The sequence below is a fragment of the Phalacrocorax carbo genome, chromosome 1 (assembly GCF_963921805.1).
Source record: "Phalacrocorax carbo chromosome 1, bPhaCar2.1, whole genome shotgun sequence".
Classification (NCBI taxonomy): domain Eukaryota; kingdom Metazoa; phylum Chordata; class Aves; order Suliformes; family Phalacrocoracidae; genus Phalacrocorax; species Phalacrocorax carbo.
The window spans coordinates 183,505,738-183,529,835 of record NC_087513.1 but is presented as its reverse complement, the minus strand read 5'-3'; the positions used below and the strand labels follow the sequence as shown (position 1 = coordinate 183,529,835).

The window sequence follows — 24,098 nt, the reverse complement described above, 5'->3', positions numbered from 1 at the left end:
TTGGTTGGGGAAATTCCCAGACTCTACTATATAAGGTCTCCTTTGTCCCTTTGCTGTCACTACTGCTGGCTGAGAAGATGAAGCCCACACAGGTGGCTGTGTTGCTCCTCATGCAAAGCATGATTGCTGTGGCTGGAACAACTGCAACAACAGAAGTGGTAAGATGGGGGGGGTCTCGTAATCTGAGCTTTGCTGCCTTCTTATCTTCTCATGTAATTTAGATTGCTGACAAATCTAAAAAAAAGCTACTGGAAAATTATTAGGCAAACGTTGAGATCCCTGTGTGGAGAAAGTTTGAAGTATTCCTCCATCCTCCCTGCAACTAATGTATAGGGAATGGCTAATAAATGTAAAAATGAGGCACAAGTTTAAAATCCGAGTCAAATTCTGCCTTTGGTTAGATGAGTACAACTCCCAGTGAGGATCTGAGTGGATATTAAATGTTCTGTGTAGCTTCTAATTAATTAGCAAGGGCTTATAGCAGGAAAGGATCCACATCTTTGATGTGGATGGAGTTGGGAGGTGGGGGCTTTCCCAGTTCATTGACTGCTGTCATACTCTGTGACCACGTATATAAAAGGCATGCTGGGTGATTTCTGTGGGGTGCTCTCCCTCTTCCCCATAAAATGGTATCTGTTCACACAAGAGAATTTCAACTCAAAGCTATTTATCAGAAAAAAAACCCCACCAAAACAAAAAACCACCAACAAATTCAGGGAGAAAGGGAGAAAACTTTGAAAAAAAAAAAGTAAAAAGTAAAAATTATATTGTACTGCCTCATCCTTTTTAAATTTAAACTGGACTTAAATTATCAGAAGAAAATTCTGCTAATAGCTTAAAAGTTCTTCCAAATGAAAAAAACCCTTTTGGTTTTGTTTGATCCAAAGGGACTACCTTTTGGTATTTTTAAGCTAAAATTTGGAAAAAAAAAACACCATTTTGGCTTAGTGACCAACCAGAAAAGCCCTGTGTGCCCTTAGTTACGTTTTTTGAAGTCTGGGAGCGCTGTGGATGCAGGCAGTGAAGTCAGCATCTCCTGGGAAGGTGTGTTTGTCTGCTAAAGGAACAGAGTTGCAAAAGTCAGGACGGAGTTGTAAATATATGTTGGTAAGCTGAGGGTAGAAAGCTTAATATGGGGGATGTTCCTCCTCAGTCTGCTTAGCTTTAAGCTAGTCCCCAGTTTGTGTAATTTACACAATTTGTGAGGCTCTCTGCCCTACCACTGTTAATTGCTACTAGCTGCGCCCCTCTCCCATGTTCAGTGTAATCATATGAGCCACAAATACTTATTCAAATGGGTTTATTTGACAAACTGTCCCACAAAAGCTTGTTTACGCTGTGGTCTTTAATAGACCTGCCCTTTGCCAGCCATTTGGAGTTCCCCACCATTCCTTCTCTCAGGAATGGGGCTCCGGCTGGGATTTGGGAAATGCAGAAAGACTGAGGGGTAGGTGTCCTGCTGCGGGGGAAGACCATTTGATGCTCAGTCTGTCACACCATTTGACATTGAGGGTGTCTCGCTGCAGTTCCCAGTTTGCCATGGATTTTGGTGAGACCCCACTATAGGTAACAGCGTGCTGAATCATGGTGATGCACCGCGCTCTGCACACTATGTGGGGATGCAGTAAACCTTTAGGGACACACAGTACAGTGCCAGGGTGACAACTGCTCTCCTTGCTGTGATGGGAAGGCAGGTGCCAGCCACAGGTGAAAGTTAAAGGGGTTGTATATTGTCTTACTACATAAGACTTCCAAGGTGGACCTGGCTGTATCCTTGGCAGTGTGGTAGCTTCCCTGGTGCTCCCTCCCCACGGTGGGATGCTGCTGCCTCTGTGGCAGAGTGGGATGTGTGCCCCAGCCATCACAGCTCACAGCCTGACAGCTTGGCGTGAAAGGGGCAGAGAGTCCTGCATCGAGAGGCTGGAGTGTGAGCGAGGCAGCAAGAAGTGGATGTCCCTGCTGGGAGGACAGTAGTCTCCAGATTTAGGGCAAGGGGGCACGGTACTGTCATTTTAGACTGCCATGCAGTCTGCCAGGGCTGCCTGTCAGAGACCCAGCTCACACCTCCCAGGCAGGATGAGTGTCCCCTGCCTTGCACTGCTCACACAGAGCCTTTCTTCAAGAAGAGGTGTCTATGAAGTGACAATGTGCCCGGGGAAATGTTAGTTGCCTCAGCAGCAGATCAGAAAAGCCAATTAATTTTACAGATACTGTGGATGGCTCCCATAATAAAATTAAAGTGCTTTGGAGCTGCAGAAAGACAGACTAGCTGCTGGGGAGGGGATGGTTACGTATGCAGGAATTCACACTGAGAAAGGCTTTCCTTTACTTTTTAGACTCCTCAGCTCAGTACGACGCTTCAGTATCTGGCTCAGCCCAGCAAGATGACTGATGATCTGTACACTCCCCCAAAGGTATGAGCATTACAGTTCTTCAATGAAGTCCAGAAAAAAAACAAAATTAGAAACTTGTGTCCCATTTTTTAGGTGCTACACAGTCACTCAGAGATTTAACCTTGATACATGTTCATCAGTCAGACTGACCAAGAAAAGTTGTTTAGGTGTTGTGTATCCAGGATTTTAGGTAGTAGTGAGTTCCCAAAATCATCAGTGCTGCTGCAATGTCATTCAATGCCTTAAGTCACATTCAAAGCTCTGGCATTGCCCTTGTGGCTACTGAACCGGACCCCAGACATGAAACAACTGGGGCCGTGGAGGTTTGAAGGCAATGTACCAAGGTACCAACCAACAATTTGGCGGCTCCAGCCTCCCTGGAGAAAGGGCAACACCTTTTCAACTCCATCTCGCCATGTAAACCAGAGCAAGACCTTGAAACAACCTTTTGACAAGCGCCCACTTGTGGTTGCTGGGGGCGAGAAAATCTTGATTCTTCCTGTTCTACTCAGCTCAAATTTTATTCAACTATTTGGTGTTAGAGGGACTTGAATCTGACTTCTGTGCCTTCTGGTACACTGCTCAAGTCCACGGTGTGCAGATTTCAGGGTCTGGTTTCTTTCCCTCTCTCTGCCAGTGGCTACTTAATAACATGTTTGTTTTGGAGCAGATTCAATGAGGCACATTTGCTCTGCATGGTCTGGCAACCTAGTGTCAAGAACAGGGTTTGTCCAAAGCACAGCTCCAGATCAGGTCAGAGATGGCAGACAGCTCGATGGCAAGTCTTTGGTGTCCAGGCAGGCCCAGTGTGGCACCTGGGATGTGTGGAAGGTCTTCTTCTGAGAGGAGATCTGTCTCTGGCTCCAGCAGTGGGTTTACAAAGTTAAATGGAGTTAGGAGTCTCTCTCTCAGTCTCAGTAGCAGGACCCAAACATCATCCATCTCCTTGCCCAGCTGAGGTGGCCTCTGTTTCTGCCGTGTGGTTTCTGTGGATCCCATTCCTTGCCTCAGGAAAAGCAAGCAGCTAATTCAGAGCTGTGAATGCCACTGGGCTACAGTGTAGCTGGAAATTAAGCACTGAATTGGCTGGACTGTTTTGAGGATGTAACCCTATGTCCACATTTAGGCAGCTGAATAAATTTCCCGGTTTTCAGAAAATCAAGTACCTGCTGGCTCCTACTCCCTTTCTTAAACTGAAGGGATGTGGAAAAGGAGCACTTCTTACAGCTTCAAATATGTATATGTAACAGATTAATTTTACAGAGTGAAATGTTGCTGTCAAGTCCTTGCTGTAGGCCTGGAGAGTTTGCTCTCTTTTAAGCATTCAATGTAAATTATTAAACTTTAAAAAACATACAACTCCATCAAAAGCAACGGCCTATCTTGTGCATTTTTCTACAGGATGAGGGAAGACATTTTTGTTATATGGTTATTATTTGACTAATATTATATTTTGATTGAAGTTCTTACTGACCCAAGGGGCTTTTAACTAAACAATACTTCTTGGTCTCATTAACATCATGATCCAGGCGTTTCGAATGTCAATGGAAGCATGGAAGCAACTCTGTGTGCCCAGGCTGTTTGTTCCTTTGGGGAAACTGTCTCTTGGCTTGGATATAAGCTGCGCTTACTGCAATGAAGCTCTGCCTGAAATGCAAGGCTCTCTTGTAACACAAATGTTAAAATATAATGATTGTTTTTCACAGGGAGTTCAAATGCACAAGTTGGAGTTTTTTTGGGAGATGATCTGAATGCATTTAGGAATGGTTTATTTAGCACATGGAGTAAGCATGGTACCTCTAGGTAAACTGATGGCTGTGTATAGTCAGGACTGTAGTTTACAGCAGACTACACAATGTGTGATTTGCACTATACTGTATATGGAAACATATATAAGTATAGTATATACTATGCTATACTATGTATGGTATACTCTCTTTTGGTATACATATACGTATATACATTATATTTGTGTTATACGCAGAAGGGATAGAATACAATACCTTCTACACAAAAATTAGCATGCCAGTGTGCAACAGTCTTATAGAAAGTCCCATGTACTCACGAAGTCACATTTATTTCTTCTATTCAGATGTGCTTTGGTAACCTACCTGGCAGTGAAATCAATGAAAGTTATGTGCTGGGGCATTCTGGAACACCATTAGATACTCCTCTGCTTCCTTTTATGTTAAATGTCTTCAGCAGTCTGGCCATGAGTGAAGTTTTAAGGCCCATGGTGCTTGAGTAACACAGATAAAACCTCTTTTCATGCTTTCTTTCAAAATGAGATGTGTGGTGTTTGTTACAGCTGTGGTAAGGAGGTTGCCAGAAGTATGAACTGGGATCATTCCTGCTTGCTGCTGTTCTCTTCTTGGGCTCCCAGATCAAGACAGCTTTGCTGCTGGCCATCCCTGCATGTTCTGGGCTGCTTTGGCAGTGAGGAATTTAGTCAAAATCACTGTGAAAAAGTGACAGAAGAAGTGCTGAGATGTCAGCTTTCAGTAGATAGTTTTGTTGTTTGCTTGTTTATTTTTAAGAGGGAGAGAGAGAGAAAACAGAGGAATAACTGGGATTTCTGCAAGGCAAGAGGAGAGATTATAGAAAGAAGTATATTTAAAGAGCAAGCCTGTAGTTTTAAAATATGCAGCCACATTGAAGCATGTGCAAGAATATTTTAAAGTAACATCAAATACTTTTATTAATAAATTCGTGATAGGTTTATGAACTGGGAAACATTTTGTGTACAAACAAAAAAGAACTGCTTCAAACACACTCAGTATTCAGCCCAGTGTTTATGAGAGATGATGTGCTTTGGCTGTAAATTATAGCAAGATCATGAATTGCTGGCCCTGACCTTTCCATACGCCATACACATTTCTCCAATGGTGATGCTTTAAACATGCAGCCAGCCAGGACAAGAGATAGCTTTGCAAACCGTCCACAAACGTGCATGAGCGAGCTGTGATGTGTAGGTGTTACGTGCAATATTTCGTAGCAAAATAAGTATCTCTACCTTAGGCTGAGCTGCATATTTAATTTGTCACCTTTCAGTGGGTGTGTAATTAAACACTTATGTCTGTTTGCTGGGGCTGGCTGAGAAACTTCAAATGAGGTATTTTTCTTTTCAAAACTTCCCCTGTTACTAGTTCTATTTCGGTGCTTTCATCTCTATGAATGGAAATGACTAAATGATCTGATCAATTCAATTCAGATTCACAAAACAGTGAGTATAAGATGTAACTTACTAAGTTGTTATTTTCCTGCTGTTGTGTGTTTTTCCATCTGCTGGAAAAGTTATTTCATTATCTTAGGAACATTGTCCACAAGATTGTGAAAGTAAGAACTATTATATGCCTCTGTTTTTCCAATGGTAAAATCTTTACAGCAATATTTAGCTATTTTCAGAAATATTTATAAGGCTGAGTCATAAAAATTGCTAGATATTTTAAGTTTCTTGGAAGAAAAAGGTAAAAGATGTCTAGTAATGAAGTTGTTAATCTCATGATTGTCACAGCTTGTATCATTGTCAGGCATTAGCTACTGATTCCAGAGAAGAATATTAACACTTTTTTCCTTACTGATTTGTTATTGCAGCTCTTCACCAATGTCTCTGGCTCTGTGGATGACAAGGGAACTTGCCAGTGCTCTGTGTACTTGCCAGATACTACCTTTCCAGTGCAGAAGGTTGAGCAATTGGAAATTACAGCCACAATGCTCTCGGAGAAGTTTGAGAAAGAGCTTTCTAAAGTAAGGTGTTCTTTCCTCATAAATATAACAATTGTATCTTTGCTGAAAAATGGTTGCCTGTGAAAAAGTACCGCAGTCAGTGGTTTTCTATAACTTGCCTTTCAAACACCGGGAAAGAGGGCTCTGTAAGAGCAGGAGAAGGGTGATTAAATCTCAAATCCTTGACACTGTAGCATGTCATACATTGGAATATCCTTAGGTCCCTTTTCTAAGCCTTTGCAGCTAGAGGCACACAGTATTTCTGGAAGAATCAGTATGTTTTTCCCCTTTTGGCTCAGTTTTATTGGTTTGTGATTGCTACACAGAGCTGTGGGAAGCCAAGCCTCCTGCTCGTTCATGTGTTATTATTTATATCAAGCCAGCCAGATTGTAAGAGGGAAATGAAGGGAAAGAGGAGAAAGGTCACCACAGCCCAGAGTGAAGATGTAGGTGAATATTTGCCCCTTCACTTCTTCTGCTCTCACAGATTAAAAAAAAAAAAAATTTAAAAAATGAAATATCTTCCTTGTCAACATCCAAAGCTGTGACAATGAGACTGCTGAAGTATGCATTGTTGTTGAAGACAAACACACCTTACACTACTTTGGCTGCTTGTTGCATAAATTCAGATCTATTTTTTGAGGAACTTGGGCAAACCTACACATGCTGCAGTGCACTGGGTGAAGCTGCCTGTGAAGACAGAAATCTGTCTTTGACTTTTGATAGCGAATAAATATTCAGGATTCAAATTAGATGTCCAGCAGAAAGTGTTTTCTTCAGGAACCAAGCATCTTAAGAAATGAAGTGTCCTTGAATTAATCAGCAGAAAAGGCACGGCATTAAATTATAAATTCTAACCATAAATATTCATAACCCTCCTCTGGTATAATCAGGAACAGATAAGAAGTTGTGCATAAAAAACACAACAACAGGCAGAGGAACCTTTCAGTTCAAATCATTTGTTTTGAAAGAACTGGAGCTAACAATGAAACACATTCAGCTGTCAGCAGGGATATGAAGGGCAAGCTGACAGCAGTCCCACTGCCTCCAAGCACAGGAGTTACCTGATTCTTTGCAGCATGGAGGTGTAGCTCAGAGTTAATGATCCATGAAAATCACTGAGATTTCAGGTCCCCATACTGTTCCCACTGTGGTCAGTGCCAGCATTTTAAGCTAATTGCACTGGGACATGGCCAGGGGCATGATTCCTAGCCAGAAAGTTGGTGTGATTCTTCAAGGTGCTTGTGTACCACTTTTCCCAGTCACTTGCCCTGGTGTTACAAGTCTCTTACCTGCACTTTCCTCAGAATGGCGCATGTTTTCTTTAGGATGTGTGATTTATCTGCTAGTCCCATGCAGATCTGCAGAGCATCTCCAGTGCTGCTTGACCTCTCTGTGTGGACAATCTCAGACCTCTATTGAGTTGAGACATCTTGCTTATATAAGACACAAGTTACTACAGATACCTAAAATTAGTTGTCCAGATTTGTATCTGAAACTCACCTCTAAATTCAGGGCAAGCAGAATCCCCTTGTGGACTTTAATGTCTAGGTTGCCAGCTGGTATCAATGTGTGTAACTGTGTGGTTATCCTTAGGTGCCCAGCAGTGTACAGCCATGTGGACACTGACCTTGGCTTTCAATTCTCACTGCAGACAGTGAAAATTCTTGACCTAACTCACGCTTGACTGAATTTCATCCTGTCGAGACCAATCAGCCAAGCAGTGTTACAATGCATCTAGTTAGATAAAGTGTGACATATACTTTGACGTGATATAGGCAGAGCGACACTTTGGGTCAGAAATGAAAATGAACAGACTGCATTTTGGTGTAACTCTAAGTGTGTAAGATTTCTCAGTTATGATGTTTTTCTGTAGAAAGAAGAAAGCTGTTGAGCATTGGCCTGTTGATATCTGAACTTAAGTAATCTGACATCTTTTGATGCATGAGTTTCCATGCTTAAAAACTCTTCACCTTTCCAGTTGTGGAAAAAAATCCTCCTTATACAATCCTGGATATGACTTTAGTCATGGTAGTACTCATAGAAAGAAGGAAATAATGAATTGGAGGAAAGCCAAGCTCTCATTATTGATCATTATTAGAAATGATCCTGAGCAAATTCCTAGGGAATCACACTCAAACAGAACCTCATCTCACCACAGGGGTGGAAATTTCTACTGAGTGCTTCCTTTTCTGACTCTGAGAATCCAAGCTTTTGTCGCTCTTCTAAAACACCCTTTGAAGCTCATGGGAGCTTTTCCTGGGTAAGAGCTGCAGGATTGGACCCTCTTAAGGATGCTTTCCATGTGCTAGAAGTCCCAGATAAACAACCTGATTGAATCGTTAACCTTTTGCCTGATTGTAGGCTAATTCAAAAAGCAAGGGGGTCCTTTTATAGAATCAGCAGGCAAGGAAGCTTGCAGATAAAGAGATGCTCTCATGTGACAAATGAGTACAAACCGTAGGCTGAAAATACCAGACTAATTTTTCCTCTGTCACATCAACCTTTGCCAGCATAATTATGATTACAGAAGAAAATTAACCTTTCAAAGCAAAGCGGGAATTGGCTGCTCCTCTCAATAGGAAAAGGGAGAGGACACCTCCGTAACAGGGATGGAACAGCATGTGATCCCAAGGAGAGAAAGTGGTTTTCAGAACTTGGCTCACAACAACCACAACATCTTCACAGAACAAAAACAGGAGAAAAAAGCATGCCTGCCCTCTGCCAGGAACAGCTGTTTTCAAAATAGGTTAACCTGCAGTGGAATTCTTCTCAGTGTCAGCTTGTAGACTGCTTGCCAACCTTGCTCCTTATGGGTCTGTAGAGGTCAGGCCTGCCTGAAGTCAGCGTCCTGGGTCGAGTGACTTGATAGAATTACTGGTTTTGTCACTTTTTTCTTATCTTCACTCCATCCTCCCACTTGTTTTCTTTCACATCTTCATTGTGCACCTTTGTTCCCCCTTTGGTACTCTCCAAACGCATGCTGCAGAAGTGTCTTTTTGCATGCTGCAAAACCTGTGTTGATAAATACCAATTTCAGGTAAACGACACAGTAAATGAGCATTGCAGATTTTTCCTGCCCTTTTCATTCCACAAGGGTGACAATGCTTGGAAAGGAGGAAAAACAGAATCATAGGAATTTTTTCCTACATATGCCTCACATGGCTCCATTCTTTTCCTATAAAGGGCTAATACAGGACCTATACACTCATCATAGCCTGCTTTAGGCTTTTATGAAAAATGTGGCAGCAATCAGCACTAATTATTGGTCTGTATCCCTAAATATGGGATATGCACAGAATTTCAGTGCCAGCCTGTCAAGAGACAACAGCCAGTCCCTAGCAGGTAGACGCAGTAGAAAGGCAGGGATTACAAGCTGCTTAAATCTATCTGCCAAGCAGCAGAGCAACATCATGTTCCTTTTTCAGCTGATAATTCTAAACTACAGAAACTCCTAAGCCAGATCTGAGCAGGCAGGAACGTCCACACAGGGCATTGCAATGTTTGACATATGTGCTGGATTTGTCTGCAAAAGCATCATAGACCTGTTAGAGCAGCACTACTGAGAAAATGGTATTTGTCCAATAATTTGCCAAGGGAGCTATTAGCTTAGGTTCATTGTGATGCTGGTGGGGCTGTATAGAGCACTGCAGAGTGCTGGGGCTAGTTCAGGCTCAACTTGTATGGATATCTCTCAGCTATACTCCACTGGATGGTGTTGACATGTCCTTAAATGACCTAGATGGTTCACTGAGTGAAAACCCTCTGATGTGGGAGGAGAGCTTCAGGTCTGTGTCCTGCAGCACTCTGCAATCAGGGCTGAAATAACTATGTATGCCTTGTTCCAGCCCTTGGCATTTTGTCCAGGCTCTCAGGACCCTGGAGAAAACTCAAAATTCACAAGTTTCTCACTAATGAGTATCCATCACTAATTCCAGCAGCCTGTTTATTTCAGTGTTTTGTAGATTTGGTCTGTATTGCATTATAATGATAATGATAATTATAATTATAATAACAATTATTATTGTTGTTGTTGTTACCCTTATTGTTATCGTTATTGTTATTACTACTACTACTACAATTATTAGTATTACTGTGAGAGAGGTTATTAATACCTAGATAGATTTCCAAATACCTCTATGATGTATGTAGCTTCACACAGCAGTGCAATTTGTTCAGCCATGGGCTTGCTTTGTATTTCTCAGACTGTAATTGCACATACTTTCTTCTTTGTTGTGCAAACTCTAGGCACACAGTTCAAACATTGACCTTTGAAGAATTTTTCCAGAAGACTTTTTGAGGGTATCTTCCAACCCCAAACAGATTTTGGTGATCAGTGAAAGTGTGAGGTCAACTACATCTGGCTTTTCCAAGAACATCGCCCAGTTCTTCCCACTCTTTCTTCCTGAACAGATGATGGTGACAGCCAGGACAAGGGACCCCAGCTGTCTTTGTTGTTACCCAGGCTTGACCTGGGAGATCTAGAACATCCAGTGTTATGAGTCAGGGTGCTTCTGTTGCAGCTTGTGGAGACATGTCACTTTATAACAGAGCAGCTCAAAGTCTGACTGCATACATTTAGAACAGAGGATCTGTTTCAAACCCTGATTTAAATGCACAGGATTGAGCAGCCTGTTTTTGGTGTATTTTATGTATGTACAGGCAGAGGGGTTCATTCAAATTTATAGTGTAGTTGTGCCACTATTGGAAATTATAATTTTGAAAAGAAGGTCTTCTCATTTATGTTTCTCCTTCTTAAAACTCACCACTGAATATCTTATGGTCTGAAAGGATCCTTTCTGCCCATCATGAACTTCTGTGCCTTGAGCTCCCATACCTCCTCTTTGGTACACAAGGTATTAAATCGAAATTGGAATGAATTATTTAATGTGTGTTTGTTGGGGTCCCCATCCCAGGGGCTGCTGCCAGAAAAGGAGAAAAGGGAGTCCATGGTCTTCACACCATGACAGGATTTTAGAGGCCATTCCAAAGCCAATGGGGAAAGATACTGACTTTCCTTTTATCTTAAGATAATGCAAGAATGTTTGAGATGATGTGGGCTAAAAATGTTTCAGCCAAAGAAGTAACAGATAGGGAAATCATAGTGCTGTAGAGAGCAGGACTTCTACTGCAAACACCATCTGAGAGTATAAATATGGAGTTTCTGCTGCAAGAAACTAATTATATTTATTCCTACTTCTTACCTTTTGTGATACAATTATATTGATTTAAGGGAAACCAGACATGACTTTTATGAAGCATATAGGAGAGAAATTATGTATCTTTCCCAAAGTATTAGATTTCAAGAAACTAATATTTTCCAAGGAATGTCCCAAATCTGTATAATATTCTTAACATTCTGCATCACAATGCTTGTGACCTTTACCTCAGCAGATACATGTGTGAAAATATATTTATCTGGACAACTGTTTAATGGTTCAAAGGCTGAAAAGGCTGCTATGTAAATTTCTGTAGCTAAAGCCTGAAATAAATTTTACACTTTCATTTGAACTAGATTTGATTTTTAACACTCTGTTTGAACATTCTCCCTCTGCCCAAAGACAAACCCCTAACCAGTTCTGCTGATTTTTGACACAATTCAAATGTACAAAGGGTAAAATCCTATTTGGATTCAGAGTTAATAGGAAATGAAGTTAAAAATTTGGGAATCCTTTATTGCATTTTTCAGCCTCCTTGGGTTGCTTTTGTGAGATAACACACTGCAGATTTCCGAATAAAATTTTCACCAATGTAAGTTCTTGGCATACTGAGGATAAAATTAGCTCTCAGAGACAATATTGGCAAAGAACTAAAAAAAATGGAAGACTCAGAGTAAAATCCTGCCTTCAGTTATCCCCAGGCATTCCTGAGGGGACTTTGTGGAGCTGCCAACAATAAATGAGGGTTAAATTTTACATTTTTTATGTATGTGATGAGAATTTCATTTATGTAGTTTATGTGAAGAATATATGTGTCAGGTACGTGGAAGTTATGCATGGGGTACTCAGAAATATAATAAAGAAGTCAAACAGGCTTGTTTTATTTGCTAACCTGGACTTGAATATGTACCTTTTTTTTTTTTCTTCAAGGTTCGAGAGTACTCAAAAATGATTGAATTCTATCAGCAGCAAATCCTTAATCTAACCATCAGAGTGGAGCATATGGAGATAAGCGGTGTATCTTTCACAGAACTGGACTTCCAGTTACTGAAAGTGGAAATCAGTGACCTAGAGAGACTGGTCACTCAGCTGAAATCCAGCCTCGGTGGAAGCAATGTCATCATTGAGCAAATATATTTGGAGGTACTGCCAGACTCTTAGTTAGCCACGGAAGGTTCAAATATACACAAATATACAGATAGTCTGTTTTCTCTTTAGTGTTTATGTTGAGGAAATACAGCCTGTCTCTACTGCAGCCAATGGAATTATTTTAACATTTCATAAGCATAGATCAAAAGAAAGCTTGATCTTATATGTATTAATGTCTTTTTCCTTGATATAGAGCACAGAAAAGAAAGAAACCTCGAAAAAAAAATGGAGACCTCTTTATTTTTCCTAACCATCTGCCTGAAATTTAACAGTTTTGCATAGTGTTAAGCACACAAGCTGATTAAATTATTATAATAAATGTTAATTTATAGACCCCCCATGCTTGAAAGCCTCTGTGCTTTAACTTAGATAATTAAAAAATTAGCTTCTGGTTGCTAGGGCAGTGGCCCAATCAATATGAAATCAAAAAGTGGGAAAGACTGTCACCTTCCCAGCAGACTATAAATCACATTTTCAAAATTGTAATTAATCACTCACCTAGAAAGTATAATTACTTCAGATGGAAAATGAAATATCATTTTCTCCATTGTCCTCTAGATCATCAAGTAGGTGACTGAGAACTTTATTTATCTTTGCAAATAAAATATCGAGATACTTTTGTAAGAGTGGAATAAGTTTTTTTTTTTATATAGAATAGCTAATACTTGCCTAAGACCTACTGGATATTTTATACCATGTCTAATATAGTGCTATATTTTTGCATTATGGTATACAACTGAGTGTTAAAACATTTCCTTGTGGCCACATACCTCTGCTAGAAATGTAAAGGTCAGGGTAGCAGGATAAGGGGTAGACTTAGGGATATTTCTTAAAACTGTTTATGTAGCATCTTCTATAGTATGATCAACCCTGCCTGCAAAATAAAGTTGACAGAAATTTAAACTTGCTCCCTCTTTTTCTTTTTCTAGATCACAAATCTGACTATACTGGTAAATGAACTAGAATCACTGGACAAAAACAATATCCTGGCAATTCGTCGACAAATTGTGTCTCTGCAGAATCGATTGAAAGAGTGTGAAGAGAGCAAAAACCAAACTACAGTACCCCCTTATTTCCCAGCAGGTAAACATTTCTCTTGTATATCAGATAAGAAACAACATAGTACATGGGTAGAACAGTAAATGCAGAGATTTCGCTTTGTTAATATTAAATACAATTGTAATGATACTACTTAGCTCTTGAAAAATTGAGGAGACAGCTCCTAATGTTTCATCAACAGGTTCAAAAGAAAAATGAGGGCAGGAAGCAAACCCAGACACAGGAGCTGTTTTCAAACGGAAAAACTTGTAATCTTACCCTCACCTGCAGTGCAAAAATGAGTCTCTACCCCCCTTCTCTTTTTCAAAACAATTACCTTTTTTTGTGGGAAACTGTGCTTTTTTTTTCTTTTCTGATCAGCTTTGATTTTTAATAGTTCCTGTAAAAGTGACCTGTGTCATGGCAATTTTGCTCTAAAGCTGCTTGGGAAATGTTTGAGCAACCATTGATGTACTAAAGCTGTTGGTATGCAAGCTCCTGAAGGTAGCTTTGCATGAAGATTACCTTTGCTTCACAGGAAAAAGATCCTTCTAAATCAGAAGGTCAAGAACCTTGGGGGGAAATTCTGGTCTCAGGCAAATAAGTGGGAGCTTTTCCACTGATTCCAGCAGAACTAGGATTTTATAATTTTCTTAACTAGGAAAGGTTATGTTTTGGGGCTTAGACCAGTGGTTCCCAGAGTGCTGTTCATATAGAAGTATCAACAGTCCCAGGGCATGTGGTAAGCAGTTTACAACTGGAATAATTTTTGTCTTGTCAGTGTGTTCAGTTTGAAACATGACATTTGTGAGTGAATCTTAGTCTAAGAAATTTTGAAAGTTAGATATGATACACTGGAGCAAACTGTTTAGGAAACACGGGTTTACGTATGCCAGGTCAAGCATCCCACTTGCTAACAGACAGGAGGATTTATCAAACTGTGTTGATCCCCTGAGTGTTTCATACACAGGGGGCTCCTTTTGATGGAGTATAGTATGAGAGAAAGTGCTCCATTGTATACAACACCCAGGGGAAGAATCCTCCTTTTTCACGTAAGCTGGTTACAATCAGCTAGAGGACCCCATAAAAAAGGAGGAGTGATGTCCTGCTTACAATGAGCATGGATTTGCACCTACCGGGATTTACCTCTCTTCACCTTGGAGTCAGCTAGCTCAAACATTCAAACATCGCGTTGGAAAGGTGAGAGGCAGAAATACAAGCTTCCCTTATGGTCAGCAGCCTTTCCTATTGTGATCTCCTTAGGGTTTCATGGTGGTACAGGCAGCTGCTGCACTTCTCTGACAGGATGCGCGAGTAACACCTTGTCTGGGGATCAGGCAGGAGAGAAAGCTGAAACAAAAACCTGCATTGCAAAATCTCAAGGCTCTTCTCTGCTCCTTAAGGAAGGGCTTAAAACGTTTCAGTGAAAAAAAAAAAGGGAATGTTTGAAAAGTATTTGAAGGGCATCTCATTGATTTATTGAGGGTGACGGTGTGTGGAAAGAAACAGCCTCTTTCTCTTCAAGCCTACAGCAAGCCTTTGTTTTTGGTGAGAAAGTACTGAGCTCTGGAACAAGAATACTGTGTCCTTCCATGAGTGATGGAGGAAGGTGCTGCTTTTACGCCTGGGTGGTTGGCATGAGCATCTGTGGGAGGTAGGAGCTTTCACAGAGTGGGAAAGGGTTAGGCAAGTCAAGCCTAGAGCAGGATGATAGTGCTGGGATGGGTAAGTGCAACTGCATAGGGTCGTGTCAGTAATAGAATTATTTAGCATTTCTTCTTAGGGCACAATGGGGAGATGGATAGCATTTATTTGGGACCAAAATGGTATTGCTTTAGTGTTGCCTTATTCCTGACTGGTGTGCCAGCTAGCTCAGGCACTTTTGCGTGTCGCTGCATTGTGTGGGAACCACAGAGCAGAAAATAGCCTAGGAGGCCAAAACCCCAGCTGGTATGAACAATGATAACTCCATTGACTTCCAGAGAATTACCACCACTGACATCAGCTGAGGACATCCTCTGGTATTATCGGTGACTTTATTGCCTGCCCACAGCAATAGGAATGCTGGAAGGGTTGGAGGATGTGAGTGGGTGTATTGTCATGGCTACCTCTAGGGTGAGGGTGGTCTCTGAGGCTGGCACAAATGGATGGCAGAGCAACTGCAGAGGGCTGGCAAGTTTCCTGCCTGTTGAGTAGTGCCAGATATACAGATAATCCAGGTATTATGTATGTGGATTCCTGCTAATCCACTCAGGACTGGCATATCCTGGCTTTGTGTGCCTGGTGGGGAGCAAATGTTCTCTGGGCAGAGAATTCTGTAGAGCAGTTACATACCTTGTAGATGGTATCTGAAAACAAATAGTAGGAGGAAGATGTTATTGGTTGGGGAGGTGTGGGAGAGATGCATTTTCTAGATGGCCATTTTGGAGGCTTTGTGTGGATGCTCACACCTAGGCCGCTGAAGCTCTCTAGCACTCATTTACACATTTGAACACAATTTCCATACGTTTTCCCTGCAAGCATGAATGCCTTGAATTCCTGCCAAACCATTTGGCCTTGCCCTGCTTTTAGTTCATATTATATTTATAATGTTTGCATTAAACTGACTCTTTGTCCTGTTTTCAGACTGCATTTTCTTTCCCCCTTCATACTTTCTCCTGCATATTTTGGGTAGACAACATGAACTAGAGAGAGTTTGGCTAATCCCCAAGCTGTCTAAGACCATGAGTCTAAAGGCAAGTTTAATTAAAGATTCTTGCTTCTCAGTGCTGTAGTACACAGCCCCTCTGACTATGTCCCCTAAGGCTTTTGCTGCTATATTTCTCAGAGTGAGCAGGCCTGTTCTCAAACTACGTAAAGAAATATCTGGTCTCCATTTGCCTTTCTTTCTGACAGGAGAGGTGGGTGTCTGAGGGTCTGAGATGGGGCTCAGTAAATACATAATCATCCTCCTCATCATCACTGGGTTTCCTATCTGCAGCAGTTACTGGCATCTCTCTCCTCACCACTTCTGTGGGAAGAAATATTTATACATTCTTTTTTCTTTGGCACTGATCTCATCTGGTTGCATCAGGGCAAGTATAGAAAGAAAAGACCCCAGGATGGTTCTTTGAGGACTCTGCAGCAGATTCTTTGTCACATCTCACTGAAATGATCTGAGAGGCAGCAGGGAGAAGTGAGTCAGATGAAACTCTCAAAGGCAAAAAAGAAAGGAAGGAAAAAAAGAGGAAAGCTGTTTTTTCTGGCTTTTATAAATTTAAAAATTAAGGATTTCAAGTTACTAGTGAATAGGTCTCAGCAGGAAGAAGACCTGGTGTAGCCTAATGCTGAAACTCAGGCAGTCCTATTGGAGTCTTATAGCAATTTCACTTTTACCTTATATTTTACCTCCTAGGTACCCAAGATGTCTGTATTTTTTGAGTGTTTTGAGTTGTGTTTTGAAATTAGTATGTCCATACACAAAGAGAGAGACATGCTTACAGGCACCTGAAAAGAGCTGGCCAGTGCCTCCTTTCCAGGACTGCCTGAACTTCCCCTGGAGAGACATGTATATCTCCATTGACAGCAGAGGAAGCTTAGCTGAGGCACCTGAATTTTTAGTTGCCTGAAGGTAGGTCAGATGAACTCCAGCCCTCTGCTTCATCCCTTGTTAGATGCTGACAATGTAAGTCTTCTCTGATGCAGCTGTCAGCCTGTGTCTGTGCCCTGTGATACTGATGAAGACGAGGTGTCTGTGTGGGTCTTCTTCTGTCAGTGAGACTGGAGGAATCATAGAATCATTAAGGTTGCAAAAGACCTCTAGGATCATCAAGTCCAACGGTCAACCCAACACCACCATGCCTCCTAAACCATGTCCTGAAGTGCCACATCTACACATCTTTTAAATACTTCCAGGGATGGTGACTCCGCCACCTCTCTGGGCAGCCCGTTCCAATGCCTGACCACTCTTTCAGTAAAGAAATTTTTCCTAATATCCAATCTAAACCTCCCCTGGTGCAACTTGAATCCATTTCCTCTTGTCTTATAGCTTGTTACTTGGGAGAAGAGACCAACACCCACCGCACTACAACCTCCTTTCAGGTAGTTGTAGAGAGTAATAAGGTCTCCCCGCAGCCTCCTCTTCTCCAGACTAAACAACCACTGTTCCCTCAGCCGCTCCTCATAAGACTTGTTCTCCAGACCCTTCACCAGCTTTGTTGTCCTTCTCTGGACACGCTCCAGCACCAAAATGTCCTTCTTGTAGTGAGGGGCCCAAAACAACACAGTGCTCGAGGTGCGGCCTCACCAGTGCCGAGTACAGGGGCACGATCACCTCCCTGCTCCTGCTGGCCGCGCTATTCCTGATACAAGCCAGGATGCCATTGGCCTTCTTGGCCACCTGGGCACACTGCTGGCTCATGTTCAGCTGGCTGTCAGCCAACACCCCCAGGTCCTTCTCTGCTGGGCAGCTTTCCAGGTGGAAAAGAGGAGCCAATATGAGCCTTTCCCTGAGCAGCTCTGTCTCCTGTGTCTCAAGCCGTAGTAAGGCTGGTAACAGCTCACACATCTGGATGCAGTGTTTCATCTGATGAGAGAGGCGGATGCACATCTGGTGCTTGGGATTATGTGTGACAGTGTAGCACCAGCCTGCTCCTGGTCTCTGTGCTCCCCATGGGAGTTCCTTTAAATATGGGTCCCACCTTGTCTCATGATCTTTGGCTGCATAGGCGAACTGCAGTCCCTTCTCCTCTGTGATCAGATGCAGCTGCTTGGTGGGGGGAGGCTGCTGGAGTATTTTTGGCACCTGTATTGTTGGAGTGAGAAGCTGATGTGCTCTGCAAGTGCTTCAGTGCGAAGTGGGTGAAGCGAGACCCAACACGATGTGTCTCATGCTCAGTTCTGCAGCCCGTTAGCCAAGCAAGTCAGGTTCCCTCCAGTCCTGACAACTAAGCACCAGCTTCTTTTCTGATGAATCAGGATTAGTAAACAACTGAGCTGAGATATTGGTTCTTTATGTAGGGAGAAGGAGAAGTATCTGTGTACGTACCTATGTTAGTCCTTCTCTTGCCTATTCACTACATAAGCATGAAACAAAGGCAGGCAAAAATACCAGGACGTCATTTAACAGTGGCCCAAAACAGTGGAGAAAGGAGTTAAAACTTGAAAGTCTGAATAATGCATATGGATTTATTTCAAGTACCTTCTAATATTTACAAAATTACATGACACTTTGTTTCCTTTGTGCATTTTTTTTCCCACAAGATCCAGACAGGGAGGCAAGTTTAGATTAAATAAACAACAATGAATTCTTCTGAACCTGTGCAGAAGACAGATCACCTCCTGACTGCCACAGAGGTTTTTTTTGGGAAAAAAAAAAATTCTGGGAGAGTTTTCAAGGCAATCAAAATCACGAACATTCTCTATAGAAACCTCGGACAATTTTTGATGTCATTAAAACGGAACATGCTTCTAACTTTATTTTAATAATTCATTGTTTCATAAATAAAAACCAAACAAGTGTTCAGCAGAGGGATCTCTTTAAGGGAAGAAATAATAATTTATTATTTCTTTTGTAAAAAAAGGTCTCTCTGCTGCACACACGTTTGTTTTTTATTTATGAAACTATGTATGAATTATTAAAATAAATCTGGAATTGTGTTCTGCTTAATGACATGAAAAATTATTTGAGGTCGCATATAGATGAGCTTAGCAGTGCTTCACTACCTGCAAGCTTCGGTGCTATATTTTTCTAAACAAATCAAGAGTTTTAGAGCATTTAATAACCATTTAATTCTGAGATAAGTTTATTGTGATTTAAGCACAGTAATATATTCAATATGTCACCAGCTTGAAAGAAGCCCTTATGCCAGAGGTAACAATACATAATAGAGATATAAGAAAAAAACAGTTCAGATTGATTTATGGAGTTGGCAGGCTGCAAGCCGTTTTGCACTGTCTGCCTTAGCTTTCTTCCTTTGCATGAGCTGAGGTATAAACACCTCCAAACGTTAGTATCTGTGCCAAGTGCTGAGGCCATGTTACTAGCCATGCTACGTGCCATTTCCAGAGATACAGCCTGGCCAGCCATATAGCAGTGCCTTTCTTGTGTGCTATATTTGGAAATGAGGTTTCTGCTCCAGGGCCTCGTCCTTGGTAAAGCACTTAAGTGCATGCTTAAATGCTCATCTGCTCTGAGTCAGGAATGCTGACTCGCATTGATTCTTGGTGGCACGGAGGGAAGTAGGATTCAACCAGGGTCATCCCACGTTTCAGCCACAAGAATCCCAGGACACAAAATGGGCTGGGGGAGGAGACGGGCTTGTTCACAACTCGTGTCACTCTCTCTGCCATGAGCTGGGCACTCGGTGATGCAGAGCTGCTCCCATGGGCAATACTCACCCTAAGGAAGTTGCTAACGGCGCCTGGGGACACAGGGATTTAGCACAGCATAATGATTCATATTTAAAATAAAGCTGCTTCTCCCTTTCCTCATAGATGTTGAGAGGAGGCTGCAGGTGAATCACATGTCCTTCAAGTCACTAGCGCAAAACAGCACAAAACTGTGAGGGGTGAAGATATGACATAGTGGAAGGAGGGAAATACTACATTTTCAGAAAGGAGTAGACAAGGAGAGCTTCACAGCCCAAATACACGTTTGCACAGGTGTTACCCTTTTGCTTGGACGTTCAGGCCACAGGTTTCCTTGTCCCAGAGGCAGAGCACCTTCCCCCGGGCAAAGCAGATCAGAAAAACATTTCTTTTCATTTGCAACAGTCCATTTTCACCAAATATCTTGTTTCCCTGTCTATTTCCAAGTAGAGTACTTCACATTGGTCTGTCTCCCTCTATCTGTGGGATAGAGTAAGAGGCCTTTGAGAACATGACACCTCCTAGGCTTTTTCTGGCAGCGGCTTCAGGAGTTTTCAATTCAGCTCTGTAAGAATTGTCTAGCCTTGCTTAGGGATGGCCGGTTTTGAGGGCAAAAGGTAAATTCTTTCTCTGTCATTTCTCTTTCTTCTTTGTGCTAAGACATAGGTTATTTATATGCTAGACAACCCTTCATATGACTGAGCTTCTGAACAGCCATTCTTTTCATATATCCTATAAGCAACCGTGACATGGTACCCATGCAAAGTATTAAAACCTCAAAAGATAAGTTTGACTTTCACCTTTGATGCCATAGCTGGTGGTGCACGGAGGTCCTGTGCTAAGGGAGGTATTATTAACATCAAAGAGTTGTGGCCATTAATTTATCCATTAATTGTCATGTGAGACTTGGGTCTATTCATATTGTACTCCATCTTTAATAAGGAAGGCTGTCTAGTAGCTAAAGCACCCCACTGAATTGGGAAACATTGGAGCACCACTGAGCTTGTGAGCTGGTGCCAGTCACTTGACATCTCTGTCTCCATCACCTGAGGTGGACATACACTTACAATAAAAAATCTGGGACACTTTTGTGGCAGCAATAAAAAAACCTAATGTTAACACTTGGGGAAAAGCATGCAGGTTTTTGCCAGTGGCAGCTTCAGGCTCATCAGAGGCCCACGGACGTTTCTGAGTGGAGGATTTTTTCTACCAGTGACTTACAATATTGAGAATTTATCAGGAAACAGGCATGTACTGCCATTTACCATGAGTAAAAGGAAAGTATTTCTAGTATCTAAATTCATTTTTCCATGATCCTGAAAATGGCTTCGTAGCTGATACGTGGAAAATAGAGCTGTTCTGGTTCAGCCTGAAGTCATATTCCCTTTAGAGTTGCCTCACAGGAAAACTCAGAGTAATATCTGTCTACATTTCCTAGGCTGTGATTGTTACTGTCTGCAGATTTCTTTGAGGGCCTGAGGTGGAAGGCACCATGCGGCTGTGACGCTCTGTTGTAAAGCTGTGGTTCTGACAGCAGAATGCTAATCTGAAATGTGATTCTGGAATGACTGCTGCTGCTGCTCTTCCTTACCCTCCACAGTGAAATACACAGAAATCAGATGTTCAGCTTCCTTTTTTCCCCATCTTCCATGCTCTCAGTTCCACTGAGGGAGAAAATAACCTAAAATGCTTCTGAAACTGTATTTTCCAAGGGATTTCCTAGTGCATCAGGCTGGCGTGCTTCAAATGGATAGAAAGAGAAATGTGTCCCTTGTCTGGAACAGCACAGTGAGCACTTACAGTTTCTGTGAATCAATCCTGACTAAGGACGGATGTCCCTAACTTTTCTCCACCCCCCTGGCCCCCCAGATAGATGTAATAATAGGTACTTTTTAATTATTATTATTTTTTACTAACTTTCTGAGTCAACTAGGAACACTTAGTGCCATCCAGTTGCTGACCTTGGCCCAAAATGTGCCTTTTACACATGAAGCTATAAATTTATGTCTGTGCTTTGCCACAAAGCTGATCCCTAGTAAGCACACTCTAGAGGCTACAGTATGCAGATCCTCTCTCCTAATAATGACATTTGGAAAAACCTGTTTTTTTCTCTTTATTTGCAGGTAGCTGCACTCACCGTGGACTGCTGAATGTTAGCCAGCCCTACATTGTAAAGCTGAACTGGAGAGGATTTTCCTACCAATACGGTTCCTGGGGTAGAGATTACTCTCCCTCTGACCCAGAGAAGGAAGTCTATTGGGTTGCACCATTGAACACAGATGGGAGATACTTGGAATACTACAGAATTTATAGTTCCTTTGATAATTTGTTGCTGTTTAAACCCATGTATGAAAGTAGAATATCATATGGGCAAGGAAGTGGTGTTGCCCTTTATAAAAATTATATGTACTATCATGCTTATAGTTCAAGAAATATGGTGAAGCATGATTTGAAAACAAACACCATGGTTTTGAGGAAGGAGCTTCCAGGTGCTGCTATCAATAACCGTTTCTCTTATGCTGGTGTATCATGGCAAGACATGGATTTTGCTGTGGATGAAAGTGGGTTATGGGTAATATATTCAACAGAACAGAGCATGGGCAACATTGTGATTAGCAAAATCAATGAGACCACACTTGATGTGCTAAATACTTGGCAGACAAGACAGTACAAGCCATCTGTTTCCAATGCTTTCATGTTATGTGGTGTTCTGTATGCCACAAGGCCAATGAACACTAGAAAAGAGGAAATCTTCTACATGTATGACACCAGTACTGGCCAAGAAGCTCGTGTTAGTGTCGTTCTGGATAAAAAGTTAGACACAATCCAGAGTATAAATTATAACCCCACAGATCAGAAACTGTACATTTACAATGATGGTTACCTTCTAAGATATGATGTGACCTTTCAGCTTTAGCATCCCAGTGACATCAGCATACTATAAAACTGGCAGCAACTAAAACGAGATCTGATAGCCTTTAGACAATGCTGTTGCCAGTTTAGAGTTCATTTGGTCTGATGTACTGTATCTGTGGGTGTTATATATATTATTTATACTCTTCAAAGGAATTGCCCACTCTGGTCAGTAGAATTGCTGTCAGCAGTGTTTGGCAGTACTGGGTTCTTTAGGTTTTGATTGGTGTTTATTGGTGCTCGGTGCTTTACAACTGTCCTGCCTCTATGCTTTTTACTTACAGAAATTGATGGGCACAGCCTATCTACTGACCAAGAAGCTAATTACGCACTGATACGCATTTGTCAGTGTAACAAAGGCAAAGCACCCAGAAACTGAGAAGGCATTTCCACTGATCTTCATCAGTGTGAATTGTGGCCTCGGAGAAATTAGTTGAAGTTCCTATACTATTAAAATAGTATAGGAAGTAGACTTGGTCAGAAGACAGCAACCCATTTGTTAGGTGGAAGCAGTAATATCTGGCTCAAGGCTTCAGAAGAAGCTAGAAATGCACTTTGCTGTTTGAAGACCTACCACAGGGAGGGAAGAGAAGGCATTCGTGCAGGGACAGAGCTCACTGCCCTTGCAATCACTGATGCAGTTGGACAGCTGCCCCTGGGTGCCCACCTATAGCCACCTCCTCAGCCCTCTCCCAAGCTGCCATAGCACCAGGCTGGCTTCTCGGACTGGCTGTGGGAGCAAAACTGGCAGCAGGGCTTTCATCAACTTTCCCTCTGTATCACACTTCTGGCCTTAGCAGTTCCTAAACCTGCCTTACAAATGGTGTTACTGTAATCAAGTCATGTTTTGTGGTCACCATGGCTCCATTTTCCTAGCAGTACAGTGCAAGAAACACTCTTTTCCTTTCCTTTATGCTCTTGTAAGCTGACGTAAATCCTCCCATTTTCTTTATTGGGCACAAGTAGCTCTTAGGAGAATATCAGTATATCATGCACTACCATAGAATGACAGCTGTGTTATTTAATGTGCTTCTATTCAACATTTTTGCCATTCCATAATTTGATTCCTGGGAGCCTTGTTAGATAGGGTCCAGTTTGTTCCCTGGGTAATTCTGTCTCATAGCAAGGTAAAGGGTCTTGTGGAAAACAAGTGTGGTCAAACTAGTTGGATATATGTGGGGTTTTTTAATGAGCATTGTGTAATAGTTTCTGAGTGTATGCACTCTATCAATGTCTTACTTTCATGTCAGAAAGCAGGCTGAAATACTGAAATTCAGAGCTATACAATGATGAAGAAAGCAGTTCATATAGTTAATTTTAATCTGTTACTTATGCAAGCATGTCTGTGTCCTCTGATAATCAAAATCAATAC

At 41.8% G+C, this 24,098-nt stretch overlaps 1 protein-coding gene across 1 annotated transcript; it reads left to right on the top strand.

The window, feature by feature from the left end:
- Nucleotides 1–12: 12 nt before the first annotated feature.
- Nucleotides 13–24,098, top strand: OLFM4 (olfactomedin 4). Its single transcript, XM_064474530.1, has 6 exons — nt 13–158; nt 2,337–2,414; nt 5,988–6,140; nt 12,209–12,421; nt 13,357–13,510; nt 21,937–24,098. The coding sequence occupies exons 1-6, from the start codon at nt 78–80 to the stop codon at nt 22,728–22,730; spliced, it is 1,473 nt and encodes a 490-aa protein (XP_064330600.1). The 5' UTR covers nt 13–77; the 3' UTR covers nt 22,731–24,098.

Bases quoted from the DNA above. Each gene is read 5' to 3' on its own strand.
- OLFM4 (XM_064474530.1), top strand. From the start codon at position 78: ATGAAGCCCACACAGGTGGCTGTGTTGCTCCTCATGCAAAGCATGATT. The intron at 2,415-5,987 runs GTATGAGCATTA...TTGTTATTGCAG, and splicing joins ATCTGTACACTCCCCCAAAG to CTCTTCACCAATGTCTCTGG. The intron at 12,422-13,356 runs GTACTGCCAGAC...TTCTTTTTCTAG, and splicing joins TTGAGCAAATATATTTGGAG to ATCACAAATCTGACTATACT.